Source organism: Serinus canaria, chromosome 1, assembly GCF_022539315.1.
Source record: "Serinus canaria isolate serCan28SL12 chromosome 1, serCan2020, whole genome shotgun sequence".
Lineage (NCBI taxonomy): Eukaryota > Metazoa > Chordata > Aves > Passeriformes > Fringillidae > Serinus > Serinus canaria.
In genome coordinates, this window is record NC_066313.1 from 32,962,857 (window position 1) to 32,982,157 (window position 19,301).

At 36.7% G+C, this 19,301-nt stretch overlaps 1 protein-coding gene across 4 annotated transcripts in view; it reads left to right on the forward strand.

The window, feature by feature from the left end:
- DLG2 (discs large MAGUK scaffold protein 2) overlaps positions 1–19,301 on the forward strand; it is a 486,684-nt gene that overhangs the window by 178,904 nt on the left and 288,479 nt on the right. For all 4 annotated transcript variants that reach the window (XM_030234136.2, XM_030234140.2, XM_030234138.2 and 1 more), the window contains one exon: positions 5,668–5,837. In XM_030234136.2, coding sequence (XP_030089996.1) covers positions 5,668–5,837 — 170 coding nt within the window. The remainder of the gene's footprint in view (positions 1–5,667; positions 5,838–19,301) is intronic.

The window sequence follows — 19,301 nt, forward strand, 5'->3', positions numbered from 1 at the left end:
GAGTGTAGTCTTACAGCTGAGTTTAAGGCCTTTAAGAAAAAAATGAGAGAGATTTAAAAAAAGGAAATGCTGATGCATCCTCTATTGAAACTGTGTGAATAGGAACATATTCAAGCTTCTAAATATATTTTCTTCTAAGAGTCTAAAGGCTGCAGGGACTTTTTACTCCTAATTATATAGTGCAGTATGCCGTCTGTTTCTGACTTACAACTTCAAAAATAGAACTCAGAGTCATAAATGAAACACAAAGAGAGGGATAAAGAGACACCGTCTATGATAAGGAAATGCTCTGCTAATATTTTTACTGATGTTGTAGCCAGGCACTTGGGTTTTAAATTCAGTGACTGTTATGCAAGCCCTTTAATACACAGGCATTTCATTAAGAGGCTTTTTAAGAAGAAATCTGTGAGTAACTAAAGCACTAGCAAAGGACAAGCAGTGTAAATGTCTTGTGACAGTTCTGTGGCTGTGCTGGTTGTGTCTCAGGTCTCAGCCAGGTCATGTCTCTAACAGGGTATGGAAACACAGTCATTTCAAGCTATAACATATTCTGAAACTCAGAAGTATTTCCTAAAATCTGAGTTATTCCCTGACAGTTCCAGCTTCAGTCTCTGTTCTGGAAGTGAAATAAATCTCACAGTCATCTGGTAGGACACCTGCAGATCATGGTGGTTAAACCTATACCCTCCCTGGATGTGATCTGAAATTCTTGACTGCATTATAGCAGGCACTTTTACCTCCAAATCCATCACTAGACTCCTGGTATACAAAGGGGATATTTCATTTCTCATGCAAACTTTTGGAGGGCAAGAAGTAGGACTTAGTGCTAGCCTGTCCCTGGATATGGGAATTGGAAAAGTGACTGGGACTGCCCTGATCTAGAGGGAGTGAGCTGGATCTGCACAGGCAAGCTTTTGCTGATGCTCTTCTATGTCTTTTACCTTCTGCATTTAGGCACTAAGAGATCACTTTCATTTGAAAGGGTAAATGTCTATTTTCTACGTCCAAAATACTGAAGAAATTCAAAGGAGTAACTGTGGGGATAACCAACACAATTTCAGGTCCCCCTCCAAAACCTTACTGGGTTTGTAGGCTGTGGGCTGAACGCAGGTAGTGTGCTATAGGACAGACTGGCTTTCCATTATATTGTAGTAAAATCTGCACACGTACTTAAATGAGACAAATTTATGAGGGTGTTTTTCTTTTTGTAAAGATTGTAAAGAGGAGACAGAGGAAGCAGGATGCAGGTGAAGTTTTAATCCTACATTTGTAGACTATGAAAGAATTACCTGGTGGAGGTTGCATGCAAAGAGCTGGGATGGCACCAGGCCAGCATCGTTAGGGAAAAGCTTATATTTTATTGAATTTGTTTCAGTGCAATAGATTAATGCCATTGATTCAGAGGCTTGAATGATGATGTTTTTCTCTCAGAAATGAAACGTTGTGGGTTTAGTCCTTATTTAATTTCCTCAGAACTAAAGATGATTCTGTTCTTGTTAGAAGCATAGGTTAGATTCAATACTTCAAATATTGCCTTTATGTTAAATACAGTTAGGTTTACCGTTTTATTGCACCAATATTTCCACATATTTTAAATCAAAATCAATCCTAGGATTTCAAATTATGATTAAGTTTGGTTCTAATTCTGCTGTGTCATTTGTAAGTTAAAAATCCCTCCCCCCCATCATAAATTTTAAGAGGTAGTATTTTCAGTAGTACCCATGAGATATTTGGAATTTCATTATAAATCACAAAAGTGTCAAATTTTGAGTTAAGGTTGGCTGTTACCTTCATCAGACATTTTCATAAGCACTAGTTCCCCTCCAGCTTCAAAGACAGACAGGAAATTGATAAATATTATCTCTTTATTTTTGAACTAGACATAGAAGTAGTTTTATGCTACTTTACAATGTCAGGAAGGGTCTAAGAGTATACATGGATTTGCTACAGAAATTGGATCATGTCTCTAAGGATCATTATACATAGGGAAACTATGCCCTAAGGTGCATGCATGTCATTGGCATTTAGTGTTAGCTCTGTATTCTGTGATTTTAAAGACAGATGTGAAGACTGCTTTAGTAAATGTGATATCCTTTATTCTGAGATCTTACTGGAAATTTAAAAAAAATTATTCCTCTTGGAAGGAATGAGCCAGTATCAATATGTACATTTTTTACCCCATATTCTGTAAATTCTAGTTATTATGGAATAGGAAGGGTGTGTATTGAACTAAAAAAAAAAAAAAAAAAAAGCAAAGTATGGGAGAATCATTCTTCTCTAGCTAATGGACTAGACATACTCTCTTAAGCTCAGATAAACTAATTACAATTATTTGCTGATGAAATAATCCTTTCATCTTGCAACCTAGAATCTTGTGTTCTTGCTTCAGGTGCTGTGCTCTTGTGAGTTCTGGAAGAAAAAAAAATCAACAGTTTTGTAGGGAAACTTAGGCTAAAAGGGTTAGACAATGGAGCAAAGGATAGAGAGAAAGTTTAGTGTTTCTTTGTCTTACCTCTGTAGCCTGTCTGGTATCTCCATGCTGATATATAGAGGTGTATGTCTACCTGATATATTGCATAGTTTTTCACTCATTCTCCCATTATAACTATTTTTTACCTTGATTTCCATGCTCTGACTAAAGAATAAAGAAATTCCATCTCAATTTGAGTTTTTCTGAGGAGGCAGCTAAAAACAAAATCAGTTGGCTTTGGTTAGAAATCATCAATGAATGCTGGCCATTCTGCAGTGTAAAGCCTGGTAACTCTACTTTTGAAAAGCAGCATTGTCCCACTAATACAACTTAGCTGCAGGTGTCTGGATGATAAGACCTGTGGATTACTCCAGGATTTAGTACCATGATGTTGATCCACGGAGTACAGATTATTCCCTAGTTCTACAGTCTATAGTTAGCTCCAGTTAGCTTTGTTGTGGAGCTTCAAGTGGGTTAATGTGTGTTGGCAGGACCATTTGGTCTTCTGGGGCTCTTAGCTGCCACACCAGGCTGCTTTGGGTTTCCCTGCAGGGCACCATATTGCACAGAACAAGGGAACAGAATGATCATTACCAGTTGTCACCTACTATATGTCCAGTCAGTGCCTAAGGACTGTACTCGTCTTCTTTACTTACAAGTTGACTGAGGCATTTATCAGCTTCAAGGATGTCTGCAGTTTCTTGAAAACATAAAAAATCAAACTCAGATGAATATATAAATTTAAACCCTTAAAATTAGGAGTTTTTTCCTTAATACAAGCCCTTATCTGCTTTGAAGATAGCAAAAATTGGTAATCCTCTGAGACCCTGACCTTCCCTCTTAACAAAGTATCTCTGATATTTCTTTTATCAGTTGTAGCTGTTTTACATGATTGTTGCATGTGTTCTATATTTAACTATCCAGGGTCCTTCATATTAAATTTATACTACAAAAGTTTTGTAGAATATGTTCATTATGTTAAAGAACTCAGATGAGCCAGTGTGCCATATGAAGAGCTGCCAAACTCATTTTAATTTGTTACCTATGTGGGGGATTCTACAGACATTAATCAAATTAGGTGTATGCATAATATTTAAAAGCAGGCCTGAGGAGAGCTACTTGGAGATACTGATGGATGAGGAGCTCAATATGACCTGGCAATGTGCACTGGCAGCCCAAAAAGCTGAGTTGTATGAGGTCCCTCTAACCCAAACCTTGCTCTGATTATATGATAATACAAGTGCTGTTGTGTGTGTTGGTGAAACTACTAGGATCTCTTTTATTGGACTTGTGTTATCTTGGATTATCAGGCAGATCTTCTCCTGGGCACAGGTCTGTCACCATCTGAAACCAACTGACAGGTATAGGGCATACCCAGCAATAAATGAGAAAATAAATCACAAAAATAAAATTTTGCCATAGACTTGGCAGGTGAACGTAAAGCCAGGAAAATGCCCTGGAGAGCTCCTTGCAAGGGCAGAGTAGTTTTGTCCCTAAGGGATAAGACCATGCACTTAACAATCTGAAAGAATTTTCTTAAACTGGGTTTACTGACTTTTTTGCTATTATGCTTTTAGCATGTGCATATATATTCTTGAATATTGTATTTATTTATTAAAAAATGAAAAATTAGCCTCCTTATGAGGGAGACAAAAGCCTACAGGTGTAGAAAGGCATAGAATCATGCTAGCATAGTTTGGTTTGGGTTGGAAGGGACTGTAAAGATCCTTTAGTTCCATCATTCCCAGCTCTGGGCAGTGACACTTTCCATTAGACCAGGTTTCTTAAAGCCCCTCCCAACCATGCAAACTTCTGGCATTAGAGTAAACCACCAAACCCAACCTTTGAATGATATCTAGAAACTTTGTGATACAGTATTTCTTCTCAGAAGTGAAGCATGAGCTTTGTGTCCTTTCCAAGTTTGACCAATTTCAATTAACTGTGTTCTTTTTGTCATTTTTATTTGAGTTTGTTTGAAACAAAAGCAGCAGCACAAGAACATGACAAAAACCATCCTAAATTCTTAAGAGTTCTTATAAACTTAGGTAAAGTTTCATTCTCCCTCCATGTGCTAAGACTCCTAATCAATATCCAGATCAAGTGTTCTTTTGTTGTAAAGAGTCACATTGGATAGCTGATTTTTATGTATGGAAACATAGCAGAAATGGGAATATTTTTAGCAACCCACATTTACTTCACTGATTGTCCTTTCAGACATGCAGAAGAACACATTCCTTTACAATATGCCTTTTTCTTCTGTACCCAAAATACTTAGAGGCATCTCACAACAAATGTACTGCACAAGAGCAGTAGAGTCTCAATTAATCTAGTTCTTTTCACTTGTCCTCATTTGCAAAGAAAGGATGGCACAGTAGTTAAGTCATTAGCCTGCTGCTTTGGAGATAGATTTGACTGCTTCTAAGTTGTAGATTTCCTTTCCAACTAGGACAAATCTGTCAGATAAGCAGAATGCAGCTCCATCTAACCAGGTCACTGAGGGTAGTTATATGTCCATCCTCAGATACTTTAGTAAATGCTCAAAGATTATGTGGGAATTTTAGTAGTATTCTAATAAAAAAGAAAATGCCATTACCATACAGCAGATCTTGTAGCCTACAGTCAGTGTTGAAAACAAAAAAATTTAATTTGAGTAAATTATTTAGCATCAGACACTCTCTTTTAAATTGTCTGCTTTTTGTAGGAAAACATTTTTACTATGACAGCTTTTGTATCACACTATGAGATTTCCATTAGACCAACTGTAGTTGTCCTTACTATGGTCCATAGTAATAGCATGAGTGTTTTAAAGCAATTATATTGTTTAATCAAAACTGTTTTAATGAAGTCTGTAAAGACAAATTATTACTTATTTCTATCACTGTAGTGCATGTAACCTCAGTTTCTGAAGGAGGATGGTAGGTGTGAGTGATAGGATGGACTCCACTTTGAATCAGATATGGCTTTTGGAAGGACTGAGTGATCTGTCTCATTGCTTGTGAAGCATATTGCATTAAGTCTGTCTTCTGGCTGACATGGACTTGATGATCGTTATGGGTCCCTTCCAGCTCATCATATTCTGCGATTCTGAGATTCCCAGTGAAGTCATCCTCATTTTACACAACTGCTGACAAAACTTTGTTTGGTCCAGAGTACCAGCTGAAGCATTCAGTCCCTGTGGTTCTTTGCTTTTCTTGTAGGGTCAACGACTGCATCTTGCGCGTGAACGAGGTGGACGTGTCGGAAGTGTCGCACAGCAAAGCCGTGGAGGCCCTGAAGGAGGCTGGCTCCATCGTGCGATTGTACGTCCGGCGGAGGAGACCTATCCTGGAGACCGTCGTAGAGATCAAGTTGTTCAAAGGACCGAAAGGTAGATGAGCAAATTAAAAAGGCGTCCATTTTAAACTTGGTCTTTAACCTCTCTTGTAGCTTAAATGGCATCTGGCCTTGTTGATTTGCTGGCTGGTTGACGTGTCAAATATGGAAATGTAGTTCATTTAGGCGGGTAGAACTTGAATTCATGGTTGCGTCTCTTCCTGAAACGTAAAGGAGTTCAAGGAGTTGTGGTTTGCTTCATTCGATGTTTACTCTCTCATTACCTTCTAAATACACACGGAGATACTATGTGGCAGCACATATACTACCTCTAAAGTTCCTCTACTCAGACCTTTGACTTTGATTAAAGGTGCTGTTGAATGTGGAGTTTCTGAATCCTTCTTCATTTCAGAAGGTTTTTTGATTATCCAGCTTGCCCTCTCTACTGTCATTGTTTTTTTCTAGTTATCTTTGGAACATGAGGAATATCAACTTACCCAGATGCATAGAAGAATTTTTATTTTATTCTTCAACAAAATTATGTGCAAATCTAGCACAAAAAACCTTCACTAGTCTAAATGAGCTTTAATGCTTCCAGCAGAACCTTCTGGTTACCAAGCAAAAAGCCAAATTCCTTTCTAGAAGCATTTTTCTTCATAGCTAATTTCTGGACAAAGAAAATGCATATTTTCATGGTACATGTGAATAGAATGAGTATCAGTTAATTATTTTGATCCATAATAGCTATTTCATAAGCAGGTCTTTGATATATATATATTTTTTTTATTATGTTTATTTTTATTTTTATTTTTATTTTTATTTGCATGTATCTTAATATATGCAGTGCACATGAGATTACTCTCCCTATTTTATCTGTAGTGAATAATCTGCAGCTTTTTCAGTGTTCTCCCTTACATGTTCCCTCATGTGAATATTAAAATATCCATCTCCATAGGGTTTTTTAATAGGAGTACTGGAGTATATTTAATATATTGAGACATATTGTTGAGCTTGACCTCTAATACTCAACAAAGAGAGTGCAACGCTGAAAACAGTGCACTCTTTGACACTGCAGTGTATTCATTATGCTCTGTTCTTGGAGAAGAGTAAGGGATATTTAAACAGGCATCTGATGGTAAATCCCTGAAAGTCTGGATTCTTGTGGTCAGTTACGATGCTGGATTGTTTTTCTAATAGAAAAACATGCATGTGAATTCAGAGTAGAAATGCAGGCAGTGTTTTTAAAGATTTGGAGTTAAACTGAGTGTGTGATGTGATAGTCATTTTGAGAGACCCAGGGCTAAAGAAACTAAAATTAACTTGTCCTTTCTGGTTGTGATGAAGCAGTAAAAATTATTCACCATGACCAAATGTTTGCTACATTGTAAAAATGGACAAGAGAGGCAGTCATTATCTAATAATGGGTTTGTATCGTGTTTGTTTTGAGTGTATGCCTGAAACTATTACTTTTTGCAATTGTTTTCATAAAACAGAATGGATATCAAAAAAGTGCCTTTTAGGGCAAGCTAAAGAACTTTTGCCGCTTACTGCTGAAAATATGATTTTGTGTCTATAGTCTTATATGAAGTTTACTACAGATAAGTGCTATAAATAATAAATTTTATTGTTAAGTTGAATTTATTTTTTTATATTTTCATTTTTATAGAAAAATAGAAAAAGTTAGCTGGAAACTTAGATAAAAAATAAGTTGATGGGCTACTTTTCTGCAAAAGCCAGGGGTTTTACCTTCATAATTCAGGCAGTAAGGAAACCTGCTCTGTTAGGCTTTCTGTATTCTACAGACAAAAAAGCAAATGAAGAAAATAAATAATTTATAGTTGGGATGAAAACCTTACCAATACTATTTTTAATATCTAGAGCATTTTTCGTTTGATTTTTTTTTACTTCAGTGAAGAAAAAATCTATTGAAAAGCATCAAACTCTTATCAGAAGTTGAGAATAAAACCCATGACTCTTGGCTGTAGTCACTCCTGTGATGCTTATGTCCTCATATTTCAGGTGATTTATCTGTGAACTGGTCTTTCACAACATTACTATGCAACATAAGAACCACTTAATATTCATATAAACAGTATTTCTTACTTCTCAGAGTGAAATGGGGATGTTTGGTGTCCAGAGCAGGATCTGAAAACTATCATGGTCGCTTCCACACCATTCCTTCTTTCCTACTCACAAAATTAGTAAAGAAAGTAAATCTGTTTTTTAGACAAGAAGGTTGTTTCATACCAAAACTGGAATAGCAAATATCTTTTCAATTATTTTCCTGACTGCCTCTGTCAGTATACAACCCAGCATTTACTGAGTTCATTCCTTACTGCCCTGAGAATTCACCACATGAAAGCAGGTCTTGGCATCCCTAATACCCGGGGAACTCAGATCCTTAACTTGCCTGTCTGTGTATAGTAGATTATATCTTTCAGCACTTGAAGTTGGTACAGAAAGAAAATTTGCAAGGCTTTATATATAGACATCCTTTTAATTTCATCTGAGATATTCAGGATGAGGGCTTTTACAGGTTATTAGTCCATAGAGGTTAGTTGGGTTTTTTAATGGGCATTAATTTTTGTAGCTAGCAACCACCATATAGAAGAGATTGATTAATTGGGTGAATCTATTTTAAGCATCACATATTGAATAAGCATTGTCTGGAGATGGCTTTGAGTGTGTGACAGGGGGAAGGACATGGTCTTGTGCTGCCAGGAGGTCCCTTCTGAATTCAGATTCCCATGCAGTTGTTCCTGTTGCTTTACAGAAAGGCTCTCCTAGTGTCATGTGTGCTAAACCTGTAACCCTTTAGTTTTATTTTTGGGGGGCAGAAGAGGTAAACAAAGACACAAATGAGTTGTGTAATAGGAAAATTGAGGGTTCAAAGAGAGCTTCAGCTGTGTAGGCATTTAAAGCTGATCATCACTTTGACACACCTGATTGCAAACACTGGCAGATAGCCACAGTCTATGTCTTGAAGGTAATTGCTTACTCTCATCCTTGCAGGCTCTTCCTCCCTTTCATGTGCTTGTGAGATTGTCTTTTGTGTACCTCTTGCATGTCTCTTCAGGCAGGCATACAATTCACAGTATGGCTTTGCAAAGGATTGAGTGGCCAACAGGAGATGTTTTGTTTCAGTCACTCCCAGGGCACTGCAGATTTCAGCAGCCAGCATCTCTACAGCGGCTGACAGCTGTAAGAGAGGAAAGATATACTTGCAGCTTTCTTATTTAAATCACTGGGATTTAGACAGTACTAAAAATCCTGTCATTAAGTAATATGCTTTTCTTGCTCTGTATTGAAACAAGACTGGCAGTAATGAGAATGGATTGCACACGCTGCAGTGTTTGCTCCTGGGGAGCAAAATGCAGGCATTCAAAACAAAGCAGTTTAATGGTGCTGTCTGCTTTGTAATATAACTTGTGCAGTAGCTTCTTGTAAGACCCTGCAAAGAACTGTGTATGGGCAGTGAATTGTGGATTTCAGTCACTGTTCAGTGACTCAGTCCCATTTCGTTGCATTTGACTGAAGGATTTTAAACCAAAGTAGTTCCATTGACCTCAAGATTTTCATGCTGTCCCATCACACTCCAAATATACTTTTACTAAATCCAGAAGCATTGAGTAGTATGATGATGCACAATTAGTATGCTGATGCACAAGTGGTAGAAATTAAACTTGATTCATTTAATTTTATTTTTAAATGATCAGCAGAAAAATGTATTGCTACCACTGTAGAAAATTTCTGGCAGAGAGAAACTTGGGTAAACACAGAGGTCATGTAAAATATTACCTACCTTCTTGCCTACCTAGCTGATAGTTTAAGCTCTGATAAAATGTTCCAGAAGGGGGGGGGGGGGGGAAAGGGCAGAAAATAAGGATTCTTGTAACTACGGCACTGTCGGATCAGATAATAAACTTTTGACCTCACTTCTGTAGGAAATGTGGTGTCTTAAAAGATATCAGAACTACAGAAATGAAGTTCAGGGTATGTGAAGCAGAACAGCTGAGTAGTAGGAAACTTCAGAGGAAAAATGTCAGACTGAAAAACACCCAAAAAAGGAACAACATAAAGGACAGTTAATTTTGCTATCTGGATATTCTGGTGGCTTGAGTATAAAGTCATAGAGAAACAGGATTACTTTCCCCCTTCATGATAATAGTGCCTATCATTGCAGTGTTTGAGCTGTGTCAGGATCTTGCCACAATGACTGGAGCTGCCCTTCTGTTCGCAGCATTTTAGATGAGAAGGCTCTGGGCGCACCAGCAGTTCTCTCAGTTTTTGGTTTCTAAAAGCATACTTTTTGCCCATTCCTGATGAATTCAGCCAGTGACACATTCTTATGAGGTCCACCTCACACAGCTTTGGGCACTAAAACATGTTTAGGGACATTTAATTCTTTACTCTTTCTGCTCTGAGAATTAAGGCCGTATCAAAACTTTTAATCCATTTGCAGTGTGATTATATTTTGGGGCTTCAGATTAAAAATTAATGCATCTCTTAAGCACTGTTCAGCCCCATTCTTTATCTCCCTCTGGATGGCTATTCTTCTTATCTTAAATTTATTAATCAGCAAAGACTAAGCTCCTAAACCAGACATCTAATAAAATATGCAAAAATAAGATAGGATGAATATAAAGGGCATAATGCACATTTATTTTTGAGAGTTATGTATGTCTGTCTAAATGTTAGACTGCGTCATTGGGCATAACCAGTTCCAGAGTTCCCATTTTGTTGTGTTCTGTGCTGAGCTGAAGGAACTCTGTGGCACATGGTAGAGTTTTTTTTCCTGTAACTATTTGGTTTATTCTTGATGTCACTGAATACAGTAAATGGACAGTGATGAAGCTTTCTTACTATACGAGGAAAAAAATCAGTATGGTTTAATTTGTGTATTTTTTAACTCACTGCTAAGCTATGAGATTTTCTTGAGAAGATGCAGAAGTTTTTCACCATCGTTATAAGGTATGATTTCACTGTAGATTTATCTTTGTTACTGAAATGTTCTCTAGTCCATTACTGTCTGTAGTTTCCTAGAGGTTCATGCTTCTTTTTTCAAGAGAGTAGATGTATTTTAATTTGGATTGATGGCTTTATTGGAAATGTCTTGTGTGTTCTGTTGCATGGATAGTATCCCAGCTTGCAGTGACAACTGAAATAGTCACAAAAGTATGCTTCAATGATGAGTGTTTCAAAATGTCTGCTAAAAAAAAAAAAAGTGTTCAATTCAGAATATCAGAATAGAGGGTTCATTAAAAAAAAAAAAAAAGTGCTGCTTTCATTAAGGAATGGAGGAAACTTACAACTTTTATCTAGCAAAGCAAAGTCAAAAGTTACTTTTTTATCTCAGGTAATAGCTGCAGCACTTAAAATGAAAGAAAGGGCTTTTTGCAAACAAAGAACCCCAATTATTTATTTCCCAATTTCAGAGAACAGTGAGAGCTTTCAGATCTTGCTGTTTGATAACTGACTGCAAGTGCTTGCTTCAGACTGATGATGGTACAAATTTTTTTTATTATTCTTTTTTTATTACGGCTATCACTTCTACTACTTTAATGATCTATTTTCTCTAATTTAAGAGAAAATTTAATATGCCATAGCAAACTGTAGCATGAGGGAATAGGGGGTTTTATGGCAAGTTAGGCAGATATTTTCTTAATTTAAAAAAAATGTTTTGTAAGGACCAAAGTGTTTTTAACAAAATGATTTTTTCACATTTTGAACAGAACCTTTTCTTACAGTCTTTGAAGAATTTCAGTCTTATGATCCTATCAGCTATGAATTTACTTTGATTTTCAATGTTCTCTTCCTTCTGTGCTCTGTAAATCCTTATCTAAAACATAGCAAAATGGAGCAACTTAAAGACAGAACCATATAAAAATGAGGAAGCACACAAACTTTCTGGAGTTTGGGTTTAACAAACTATTTTGGTTCTCAACTCTAATTTAAGTGCTTCACTTCATATTACTGTAACCTGAAGTATCACTTATTTCAGGTACAAATAGAAAATTACCACAAAATACCCTTTATTGTGAAAAGTCTTTGCTTGAAGGAACTCATATTTCCTCCAATTAGCAGAAGGTGCTCCATCAAACACTAATACATATTTTTCCAGTTTTAAGATAGTAGCTCAAACCATCATTTATGAGTTAACATCACTAAAAAACTTGGCTTCCCTGCAGGCTAGGATTGTCTAATGTAAGAATATGTGAGTATCTGATAGTTTATCACATGAAAATTGTATTCTCTTGAAAATCATAAAATTAGAAAGCACCATGATAAAAGTGCTATAAAAGCCTCTGCTGTTTTCCAACCATATTTTGACACATTTGTGTTTCCAGTGCCTCATGTGATAAAAATGGTAGGTTTTATCTGCACCTTTATATTTCCCAGACTGAAGATCCTGTTCTTTAATTTAAGTGATGATAAATGCATACAGCTGCTATTATCATATTCTTCTTTATGGTATTAATAAAATACCAAATGTATTATCCACCTTTGGTCAGTAAAACTTGTCATCTCATTTGTGTAAGTTACCATATATGAAGCTTTTCTTCAAAAATCCCACATTGATTCTGTGAAGTGATTCCTTCCATTCCTGAGGAAAAGTATTCCTTGTATACAATTTCACAAAGTAATAGTTATTATTCGAATAGCATTTCGATTCTATTTTCTCAGGATTTTTCTTTTTTATCTTTAGTGGAGAAAGAAGGTAAATCTGTTATGTTTTTGTTTAAAATGCAGTTTAATGGCAGGAAGTGGTGGAATCAGCTTGTCCTCACATCAGACCTAATTTAACCATATTTGGAGATTTGTAGTCAGTCATTAAACAAATTATTTTCCAAATCAAAAAGGGTAGTTTCAAAAGGAATTCAAAATCCCTCCTTCCGGCTGGTCGTCTCCCTTAAACCTGAAGCTCTCCTCCGAGCTGTAGGATATTACTTGCTTGAAGTCTTTTATATTAGCATGATAACTATGATTTTCCCCTTTTCTATTTAACTGTCTTTTTCCATCAGCAGTAAAGAAGCAAACAACATGTTTGGGAAGACTGTGCAGCAATATTATATTTATGTATTTTATCTGTTTTTCCCTTGAAACCATTAAGCTCTTAAGAACTCTCCGAGCATGTCCGAAGAATCCTGTGTTCATATGCAAAATGAACATTTAATCTCATAGTGGAGTTTAAAATTTTCCAGAAATCATTCACAAAGAGTAAGGTTTCCACTGATATGAACATTGCTTTTTTGTAGCTCCATCATGCTAACTATTTCTGAAGTGGTGCCGTAGCAATTTTAAAGTGCAGTGCTGTATTTTAATAGCCAATTGAGATGGCTATAAAAATTCAGCACTGTGCATTAAGATCATTACTAAATTGCTTCAGCAATACTTACTGATGAGGCAGCTTCAGCAGAACACATTTCATCTTAATGAACTGTGGCTGCAATAGAGCAAAAAGAAGCAGCTCGGGGAAAGATAGATGTGCAGGTAGGCTTGAATGCCAACAAGCTGGAGATTTTGTTTCAAGAAAAATAAGGTTTGGTTGGTTGCTTTTTCAGTGGAGAAAGAAAATAAGTCCATCATCTTTTTCATTACAATTGCAGTTAAATGGCAGAAGATGGTGCTGTGAAATTGTGTCACATCAGACCAAATTCAACCATCTTTGGAGCTAAGCAGAGCACTGACATTTCAATTGGCAGAATTTTCTGTGTTTGTCCTTTCTGTATTAGGTAGGAATTTTGTATTATTATCCAGTTGCCAAGATTGCATCAGCTCTGAGTAGAGACATCAAAGGGTATGGTGTTCCAGAGTGACCTTTTTTTTTTTATCATTCTGTCATGAGAAGTTGGCCTTTTTGCTGTAGTCAAAGGTACTTCTGAGGCTTTGGCTGCAAATCAAGAGCAGTTAGCATGACTTACGGGATTCCCCTGATACTGTCGTTGTCACCTTCACAGCTTTAACTCTATAAACTTTTTTTCTGAAAATTTGAGAGAAGGAAGATGTAGGGCTTGGGTTTGGGGTTTTTTTTTGTTTTATTTTTTTATTGCTTCCTTTAGAGACAGGTCTTATTAATTTCTGTGCTCAGCTGTTGGATAAGTGATGAAGATGGATGCATCTGCAGCTTTTGTTCAAATGGCATCATTCTGGGTGACAGTAAAGCCGACCATTTAAAAATTCTGTACTAGATTTATCCCGTCCTTGTGGAAATGCTTCAAAGGAACTTGCTTTCTAAATGGATTTCCCAGTTACATAATGATCTCCAGCACGCTGCTGAAAAGTTTCTTGGAACATCTTTTGTCTCAGGCTTGTGTGAAAAACTGTGATGTGTGTGCTTTGGGATTCTACTTGACACTTTGTCCTTTTACTCTCTGCAATTTTTGAAAATCCCAAAGACTAAGTGCCTTTTTTGGTTTTGTTGGGTTTTGGTGGGTTTTTTTTGTCAATGCCGAGTGTGAGGAAAATTTCTCATGGATCTTGGCCAGCTTCTGTTTCAGTTCCAAAGTTTTCTCCTGACTAGATGTAGTACAGTAAGTCTCATAATTTTGTCATTACAGCATGCCTTTCTACTCCTTTTTTTCCTCTAGGTTGTAAATTTCTGGGTCAGAAAGTAGTTTCATCATTTCCCTCCCCATTCTAGAGTGCTGTGTAAGAGTTAAAAGGGGAGCTAGAGAAGATCCCTTTCATTATGTTTGCCACTGCTATTTTCATCAGGAGAACAGGAGGTGCAGCAGACGGTGTAGCGAGTTTTAATTGTCTCATCAGTGTTTCCAGATACACGAGAGATCAAAAGATGGGGAAGGACAGTGTGGCATCATTTGCTAAACTACTGTGCCAAGTGTGGAAAAAAACCTTTCTGTAGACAGAAGGCCAACATCATTTTTCCTGTTTCTTTGTAGAGTAATGAGGATTTCCTAGGGAGTGGGCAGTTTTCCTCTACCTTTCTGATCCTTGTTTTAAATTCTTCAGGTAAATTTTAGAGAATGATTATTATGCTTGATCTTTCATCACTTGATTAACAATTTTTCTAGAGTTATATGACAGCTATTGCTGGAACCTGATTGACATCCTGATGCAACAGAAGATGGGGATTAGCTTGCTGTGTTGAATGTGTTTATTGACACAATGTATTTAATTTCACCAGGGTAGTCTGAAAATCCTTATGTTTCCTTCTTTGGAGACCTTCATCCTTTTCTGAATATAAAGCCTAATGTGAAAATTAGTCACATGAAACTACAGAACAGTATTTTCATCCTTTATTGTTCAGTTAATTATCTATGTAGCAAGATCTGTCTAATTACTAGTTTTTAGATGTCCAGATCTTTTTCAAGACATCTGCTGTCTGGAAAACAACACACATCAGCAAAATATTGCATTGCCATGAAGAGCACCTTTGAAGGAATAAATAGTATTTAATTAAATTTTTATAGCATGAGGAGCTGTAGCTCTTCATTTTTGTCTCTTCATTTTTCTTGTCTTTTTGCCCTGTAATTGTAAGCATGGGCAGACAGTATTCTAAGTCTTCTGAGAAAGGCATTACAGATTCTAATAATGGTGGAGAGACAAAGCTGACTGCAGTTTTAGAGACTCAAGTGATGTGGTAAATAAAATATCACAATGCAGTCTATTTAAAAAATATTTTAGATTTTCAGTGTTATTCTTTTGTTTGCACTGGTTGGAAAAAAAAGGAAATAGTTACATTAAGGCATCTCTGAACATCTGAAGGGAATAGCTGTCTTAGAAGTCAAACACCAAAGTGATTAATTGCAATAGTTATTCATCTGGCTATTTCCAGTCCTTTCTGGACTACCCTAGTCCTTTCTGCAGGTCTGTCATCTTCATTTTGCTTTCAGTATTCCAAATTCTAGATGAAATTTCAGTTATTTTTCATTAAAACAAAATATATAGTACATTAGTCAAACAGAAATTTCCCTATAGTATTTTATCTTTGACTTGCCATTTATTACTTTAGAGCATTTGTCCAACAGCTTTGAAGAACTGCTTTTCCTTCATAAGTTAGGGGTATAAATCACAGCTATTTTTTGGGGTTCAAGTGGAAGCCCCTTTGCTGTTTGCCGTGGAACACACTGTCCATGCAGAAGATCATTCTTTGCAACTGGGCTGTTTTAAGATACCAGGCCAGGAAGTCCAGGCTCTGGGACTCCAGTGCAAAAATGTTCTGTTTCTGCCTGTATCACATCAGTGATGTGTACAAAGGGCAGCTGAATTTTACATGCAGTGAAGGTTCCTCTGTTGCAGACATGGTGAGATTCTTACACAAAGTAGAGCCTTGCTGTGTCAAACTCTTGTGCTCCCTGACAAGTAGGGAGCAGCTGCTCTTCAATTCTTCTTTTGAGTTGGCAGTAAAGTCATTGATTCATGACAGTATCACTTCTTCTTCTTACCTTGCAGATACTCATTTAAGATTTTTTTTCATTCAGAAATTCTGCTACTTGGTCCAATTGCAAGTTTTTCTCATTAAGCTTGGTAGGTTAAAAAAATTACTGTGACCTCTTCCTGTGCAGATTTTGGCTGTTATTGAATGAGAAAGGCAAGGAGATAGCTTAATGGTTATATCTTTAGTGGCTAATTTTGGAGCAAATGCAACTCTGAAAGCTTGAAAAAGCAAATTATATCTGTGGAGGAAATCTCTGTGAAACCATAAACACTAGGGAGTATATCCAAAATATTCCAAGAGTACAGAGTTGTGTGTTCATTACCTGGGATGTTGGCTTCTGAATTTTGAGTAGTAGCTTATATGAACAAATAACAACTGGCTCTTGAATTCTTTAGGAAAAAAAATTGTCCTATCATTATTCGTTTATAGGAAGAAACAGTTGCAAAGCAAGATCTTTGAGCTGCATGACATGTAAGAAAGGGTATAATGACACAAAAAACTCTTTAGGATATGATAAAAGATACATTGCATAAGCTAAAAGAACAATAGCCCCAAGATATGCTTGACATGTTTATTTTGGAAAGTGGTATTTGCAAATAAGGATACGATATACTTTTCTTTCTCAAAACTGTGTTTTGGTTTTTGTTTGTTGTGTTTCTTATGCAAAAAAAATTTGTAGGTTGTCTTATGAAATTAATCCAAAGGCACATTATTCACTCCAACAGAGAGAGCTGAAATAAGGAAACAAAATTACAGCAAATAATTTAGTAAAATTGTTTATTGTGTATCATTTACATTTTATATACTGTAATTGAAAATAAACTCAGTGTAAATGGTAGGCTAGGGGCAAATCTTATCCACAGTCTCTAGGTCAGGTGTGTATAATTTCTAATTTCAAATTATTATCAAATGTCATAGCCAAAATTTCTTAAAGTTATTTTTAAATTACATTTTCAAATACTACAATAACCCTCTCTGTAATGCAGGATTGTAATTTTAGAGATGTACTTGGCTGTTACATAGAAGTGTTGTGATTGTAGGTGCTTTGAAGACAAGATGTGAAAAGTGCTAACCTTTCTGCTGGTTTTCACAGAAAGGTCATCTCTTATAGGGTTGCTATCATGATCAAAATCAGCAACAAAGGGACAAGATCTCAGCCTCAAATAAAGAGGCAATAGGTCTGGCAACACTCAGAGAAGCTAGATGCTCACACACTCACAAGTCCTGATGGTCTTGATGACAGACCAATTGAATTTATGTGATGAAACCTGAGTGCTGACAATGGTCAGGCTTGAACACCAATGGAGAGAAGGCAAAGGGAAAAACTGGAAAGACGAAGCAGAAAATGCATCCTTATTGAACAAGAGAAGCCAAGGGACTGTGAATACTCAGTGTATTTTTGGAATCTCAGAAGAATATTTGAAAAAGTAGGAAATCTCTTTATAAGCATCTGGAAGAAGATTGAAGAGTAATGATAACTAGAAGAGGCCATACTTCTCTTCTGCAGCATTCCCTCTTATTTTTCAGATGACTCCATGTGCTGGGAGGGTTCAACACTGAAAGTTGTCTGAGAAAGCAAAGATGTAATTGGGCAGGGTCAACTGCAAGGTGCTTTCAGTAGAGATAACCACACATCTGCTAAATAGTGCTAACATAAAATGGTAGGAAAATAATGTGGAAAAGTAGCCAGAACTTTGTAAGCTGTAACATCTTGTCTCTAACACATCTTGCTGCGATGAAGCATTTAAATCATATATTTGGTTTTATAAATTGAGGTATGGTTTACAAAGACATAGGAGCATTACTTTCATCTTTTACAGGTAAAGCTTTGAGCTCTGTACTTGAAGAAGGGTGTATGCCAGTTGGAGAGACTCCAGGGGAAAGCTGTAAAAATGATCAGAGATTTAGAAAGCCTGTCCTACAATGAATAAATGAGTGATGTGAAGCCATTTATCTGAAATACAAAAGACTGAGTGGGAGGTGGGGGGCACTTTATCAGCACCTGATAGCAATCTTGCCTTGCAGCGCAGCTTTGAAGAGTGAGTTTGTTCTCTGTGCTCCCTAGCGAGGGTGTGAAACAAAATTTAATAGATAAATAATAAACAAGATTTGTACTAGATTCAGAAGAAGTGAGGAGTGTGATTGTGAGAGAGGACATGAGGTCTGTGGCATGGGAAATACCTGGGTATGCCAGACAGCCATTCATTAGACACAGTGCAGCTGTAGTTGCTTCTACCTCAGGTTGAGAAGAATAATGATTTATTGAGTTTCTTCCTGTCCCAAGATTCATAACAAAATTTTCTCATTTCATTATACTTTGAAGACAAAGAGCAGTCATAGGGCTATTTAAGTTCTCCATCTGCAGAAATGAAGAGGCTGTCTTCCAGACAAAAAAACCACATCCTTTGCCTGTCCTCAAAAATAACTTTATATTTTTCATTTCCATCTTTTTTTGCTTTAGGAAGGATAAAACATTTTAGAAAAAACTTCCATGCATGGGAAAATATTAATGAATATTAGAACAGATAATCTGGTATCTTAACCTGCATTTCTCTGTCTTTTCAAATTTTCTGTTGCTCAAGCCAGGATCATGCTTTGGGAACAATTTGATCTGGTGGGTGGCTGGTTCGTCACCAAAGGGTGTTTTCACAGCATGTTTCAGTATTTGGAGGCTGGTAAAAACTCTGTTGTTTTGGACTGTGCCAAGTCTTTTAATGCTATGTCCTGACTTCATGTAAACAGTTTTGTCCAGCTCCAATCAGAGCTGAGTTTCTTTACACCTAAAATCAGTCTTGTAGACTTTGGGTGAGTCTCACTGGTATGAATCTTTTCATCCAAATAGCTGCCTAAATTTTCCAAATGGGATCCAAAAATGGCCTGTGAATAAATCAAGATATTAGTGCATTCATTCTTTGCCCTAGGGTTTCATTTTTTATTGGAAATGCTGCTCATATAGTTCCCAGAGACTGACCTCCACCCTGGCTCTGGCATTGCAGGAAAGTTCAGTGTTTATTATTAGTTGAAATAGCTGATAGAAAGGCCACGTTAATGTTCTTCCTAGCTAGAACCCCTCAAGGGACTCACAGCAGGGTCTTGTGTTATGCTATATCTCATTAAGAG